The sequence below is a fragment of the Chrysochloris asiatica genome, unplaced genomic scaffold (genome assembly GCF_000296735.1).
Source record: "Chrysochloris asiatica unplaced genomic scaffold, ChrAsi1.0 scaffold00138, whole genome shotgun sequence".
Classification (NCBI taxonomy): domain Eukaryota; kingdom Metazoa; phylum Chordata; class Mammalia; order Afrosoricida; family Chrysochloridae; genus Chrysochloris; species Chrysochloris asiatica.
Window position 1 is genome coordinate 4,116,813 of NW_006408656.1, and position 5,259 is coordinate 4,122,071.

At 48.5% G+C, this 5,259-nt stretch overlaps 1 protein-coding gene across 1 annotated transcript in view; it reads left to right on the forward strand.

Moving 5' to 3' along the window:
• Positions 1-428: 428 nt before the first annotated feature.
• The window catches only part of LOC102826416 (keratin, type II cuticular Hb1-like), a 56,069-nt gene continuing 51,238 nt past the window's right edge, over positions 429-5,259 (forward strand). The window contains exons 1-7 of the mRNA XM_006870129.1: positions 429-749; positions 1,904-2,112; positions 2,795-2,855; positions 3,617-3,712; positions 3,939-4,103; positions 4,362-4,487; positions 4,759-4,979. Coding sequence (XP_006870191.1) covers positions 429-749; positions 1,904-2,112; positions 2,795-2,855; positions 3,617-3,712; positions 3,939-4,103; positions 4,362-4,487; positions 4,759-4,979 — 1,199 coding nt within the window. The remainder of the gene's footprint in view (positions 750-1,903; positions 2,113-2,794; positions 2,856-3,616; positions 3,713-3,938; positions 4,104-4,361; positions 4,488-4,758; positions 4,980-5,259) is intronic.

Here is a 5,259-nt window from a genome sequence, read left to right on the forward strand (position 1 = left end):
CCACACACACAAACACACACACACAACCCTGCCAGAGACCCCTCTCTCCCATCCTTTTCCCAGCACTCAGACTCCTTTCCCACCCCTCTCCATTCTTGCTTCTCCTTCAAATGTTTTACATGTCCAGTGCCTGAGGCATTTTCAAGATGAAAAGTGCCAAGAAGCTCTACAACTCAGGATGTCTGGGACACAGCACAGGGTGTGGGTCACTCCACCATTAAAACACATTTTGGAGAGGCGTTGGACCCTGGCTAACCGCCCAAGCCCATTAAGTGGCAAATTGTCCCAACTTCATCTGCATAGCCAAGCCCCTTCCCAAATTGAACATAAATAAGGCTGGGGAACCCAGAGGAGCACATTGGAGTTTCCACCTGGATTTCAGAACTTCAACCTACCCTCTGCACCCCAGCCCTACCTACAAAGGCACCATGACCTGTGGATTCAGTGGTCGTACCTGCATCACCGCTGCCCCTTACCGCGGCATCTCCTGCTACCGAGGCATCTCTGGGAGCTTTAGCAGCCGCAGCACCAGTGGGGCAGTCTGCTCTGGCTCTGGTGGACGCAGCTTTGGCTACCGCTCTGGAGGCGTGTGCGGGCCCAGCCACCCCAGCATCACCTCTGTGTCTGTCAACGAGAGCCTGCTCAAGCCACTCAACCTGAAGATGGACCCCAAAGCGCAGAGTGTAAAACAAGAGGAGAAGGAGCAGATCAAGGGTCTCAACAGCAAGTTTGCTGCCTTCATTGACAAGGTGGGTGTCCTTGATTACACCCTTCCTGAACCCCAGCTCAGGTTCAGAATTCAATAGATATTGAGGCACAACCTCAGAGTCAGGAAACTGCCTATAGAGTTCTCAGTTTGATGGCGGAAACAACAGAGTCAAAAACTCCAATGAACAAGAGGAAGTCATTATACACAGCTTTATAAATCAAGTAACAAACACACAGAGAATATAACAGAATCACAATATATGTCACCGCCTCCCACCACCCAATCTGATGAATGAGAGAAACAGAGCCAAGGAAAGGCAAGAAGTTCCAATCTAACGAGAAGGTGTCTTTATATACTCAGCACCCTCAGACAAGGGCAGTTACAGAAGCTCCCAGTTCAGATATCACCCTAAGAACATGATGTGTCCTGAGCTCTTAGTTCTGAGGCAATATCAAAATAAAGGGACACCTGAACCCCAAAGGAATAATCAAAGCACCAGTAAACTGGTTTTTAGCTCTGTGATCCCAAAGGTAGAAGGTAAAGACAATAAGATATTGAGATCCTTCTGCACAGTCCTCAGAGGCGCTATTCCTGCTTACCACCAGCTAGCTATGAAGGGTTTCTTCTGGTCTGAGTAAGAAGGTCAACCTTGATGCAAACAAGCAACTCCTCCTGACTTCAAAGATCTCTGATAGGTATAGATCTATGTTATCAGATCCCCGAGGATCCTGGTGGTGGTTGTTATGTACCGTGGAGTCCGTTCTGACTCATAGCGACCCTGTACAGAGTTTCTGAGGCTGTAAATCTTTATGGGAGCAGAAAGCCTCCTATTTCTCCTGCTGAGGATCCTAGCACCTGATAAATCCACTGAAAGAACAGCAGAATTATAAGTTCTCCCTTCATTACTTTAAAAATTGGTGCCTACTTTACAGTTGCTCTTTGCTGTCGCTCAGAACTGCACATCTAGATGTTGTCCAAGGGCCTACCCACAACTCTCTGAATCCAAAATCAGATGTTGCTCAATAATTGGTTGGATTCCCTTTGGAGAAACATGAGTATGTTCAGTTTTTAATTATGTAATTTCTACCCACTTTCCATCTCTACCAGTGAACCATCCATGAGCTAGCACTTCAGCAAACCCCCATCTCTGAAAATTGTTCAGGGCAACTGACTCTCTCTCTCAACTCCTGGCAGGTGCGCTTCCTGGAGCAGCAGAACAAACTGCTGGAGACCAAGTTGCAGTTCTACCAGAACCGCAAGGGCGGAGAGAGCAACCTGGGGCCCCTGTTTGAGGGCTACATCGAGACGCTGAGGCAAGAGGCTGACAGTGTGGAGGCTGACAGCGGGAGACTGGCCTCAGAACTCAACCATGTGCATGAGGTGCTGGAGGGCTACAAGAAGAAGTGAGTGCAGCAGACAGAGGTTCTGCTTTGGCATTGACCCTGGGGCCAGATAAACCAGCCTTGCAAATACCTTTGGTCCATTGGATGAAGACCAGCAGCTGTTTAGAGCAGGAGATTTGAAAGTTCAGTTTTCATAATTTCACTGGGCTACTCCTCAGAAGGTAGACATTTACAGAGTTTGTGTTTGAACGGATATCACTTGGATTACCCAGACTTCCTCAAAACTCTTCAATCCTTTGGCCTCACCCCTCGTGGGTTTCTATTTGGGGCATTCAGAAGTTGAAATCAGAATTAGGATGACTTGACTAGTAAGCATTATCCGAATCTTTGCAAGAGATTTGCTCCCTAGAGAGATTTGACAAAGCTCATGCAATATTGCACGAGTATTTATGGAACAGGTAATCTGTATGAGGTCTTCTGAAAACATACAATTTAATAGGATGCTGATACCCTGCATGAACTTCAAGCTACAAGTCTGTGGAATATTTCCCTGGACCTGGAAAGCATAAACTTTGGGCCTCTTTCTAAATAAGAAGGACCAAGTTGAGGAGCCCTTTTAAGCAGGACCGAATCTGCTCAGGAGAAGGGATCTCACTCAGATTCCATCCCTGTCTCCTCAGAGAGCCTTCTCTAGAGACCTCAGAGAAACCTAATGCCTTCTTCTTCCCTCCTCCCATGTCAGGTACGAGGAGGAAGTGGCTCTGAGGGCTTCGGCAGAAAATGAATTTGTGGCTCTGAAGAAGGTGGGTGTCCATCTGTTGATTCTGTTTCAGGAGGCCAGGTGGGGCTCTATGAGTATGGAAAGAACCCAAGGATTTTGCCCTCAGAGGCACCAGGCTAATGGAGACACTGGCTCAGGGACCCACGACACAGACCTGTAGAGCTAATCACAAAGCCAGAAGTAGTGAGAATAGGGGGAGTCTGAGAACAAGCCTTCTGTGGTGGGAGGAGTAGGTTCCACAAAGTGAAGGAAAACATAGGAGGAAGGGAGGCTATTACAAGGGCTAATGTCCAATGTCAGGTTTATAATGGGTTAAGAAAGGATTGACTTGGGGTTTGCACCAAAACATAGATGTTAGAGAGCCCCAGAGACCCTGAAAAGCAAAGGATAAGCAAATTCAGATAAACATGGATGCTGTTTCTTGGCACGTGACTCCTATGCAGTCGGCAACATATAATAGAAGATCCTAGTAACACTGAAGAAGAAAGAAAGAATTTGGGCAGGGAGAATTTAGGGGAAATAGATTTCTTTTCTTCTCTGACTCATAGATCCATAAAAGGGGATTTGGTCATAGCAAAGTGAAGGACTTTACCAGGAGGTGCTGTCTTGGATGTTAAGATGAAATGAATGGGTGCAAAGGGGCCAGGGTTGCTCAGGACAGTGGGACTCATGCCTGTATAGAATTGTCAAGGTAAATCCTGCCTAGAGACAAGGGGATGGAAAAAATGACCTTCCGAAGCTGCAACGGACCCCAACTGCCTATCATGTCTCATTCGTACGCAGGAGGTGGACTGCGCCTATCTTAGCAAGTCAGATCTGGAAGCCAATGTGGAGTCCCTGACCCAGGAGATTGACTTTCTGCGACATCTGTATGAGGAGGTGAGGGGCCAGAAACAGAAACCCTGGAAGCCAGTCTAGAAGAGAAGGACTCAAACCTAGTGTTGAGGTGTCAGACAGGGGATTGGCTGGGAGGTACAGTCCGTGATGCTCACTGCAGAGAAGACACTGAAGCCCAGGGGTGTTGTGAATTTGGGTCAGTCTGTGGTGGGTGGGGTTATGTTCTAAGGTTTCTTCTTTGTTCCTTCATCTACCCCAAACCCTGCAGGAGATCCGGGTTCTCAACTCCCACATTTCAGACACCTCCGTCGTGGTCCAAATGGACAACAGCCGAGACCTGAACATGGACTGCATCATCGCCGAGATCAAGGCTCAGTATGATGACATCGCTAGTCGAAGCAGGACTGAGGCTGAATCCTGGTACCGCAGTAAGGTGAGTAATTGATGGAACTTGCCTCCTAGACAGGTCAGTAACAAGAAACATGGAGTAGAAAAGTCTTCTTTTGCCTGTGGATTCTGATGCACTGGATAGTTTGGAGGGTCCTTCCCTAGGGATGGATAAGGGAGGACAGACAGCTGTCTTTGGGAAGGCACAGTCAGAACTGCCATGTGAGGCTGTGCAGGCTGAGCACTGGACAATCTGCACCATCATTCCTGCTATCCTGATGGGCTTCCCTGCTTCCCCCCTCAGTGCGAGGAAATGAAGGCCACAGTGACCCGGCATGGTGAGACTCTTCGCCGCACCAAGGAGGAGATCAATGGGCTCAACCGCAAGGTCCAGAGGCTGACAGCTGAGGTGGAGAATGCCAAGGGCCAGGTATGAGTCAGCCTGTGTCCAAGACCAGAGATGATGAAGGCCTTCCCTGGGCCAAAATGTCAGAGACTTCAAAATCTCTCCACTAATTCCCCAGCCCATTTAAATGACTAGAATCTCTGGTTGTGGCCACTCAGATAGACCCAAGAGAGTAAGTAGAGAGAGGCATATTCTGGGAGGTTTGTTCACATCTGGGCAGTAGAAATTGAGCAAAACCAGGAAATGGACAGAGAGACCCAGGAACCATAACTCATCTCATTCTCTTCTTCCCCAGAATTCCAAGCTAGAGGCTGCTGTGGCCCAGTCTCAGCAGCAGGGCGAGGCAGCCCTCAGCGATGCCAGTTCCAAGCTGGCCGGGCTGGAGGAGGCCCTGCAGAAGGCCAAGCAGGACATGGCCCGCTTACTCAAGGAGTACCAGGAGGTGATGAACTCCAAGCTGGGCCTAGACATCGAGATTGCCACATACCGGCGCCTGCTGGAGGGCGAGGAGCACAGGTGGGGCCCAACTTTTTCTGACCCACAATTACCCATCCTTACCTCTTGCACAAAGGAGACTTGGTGGCACAATGATTAAGCACTTTGCTGCTAACTGAAAGGTCCGCAGTTGGAACGAACCAACAGATCTTCTGGGGATAATAACGTGGTATTCTACTGCTTTAAAAACTACAACTTAAGAATGTCCATTTGTTACTGTTGTTGTTAAGCGCCATCAAGACTGTTCCTACCCATAGCGACCCTGTATAGGATTTCCAAGGAGCCGACCTTGAACTTCAAA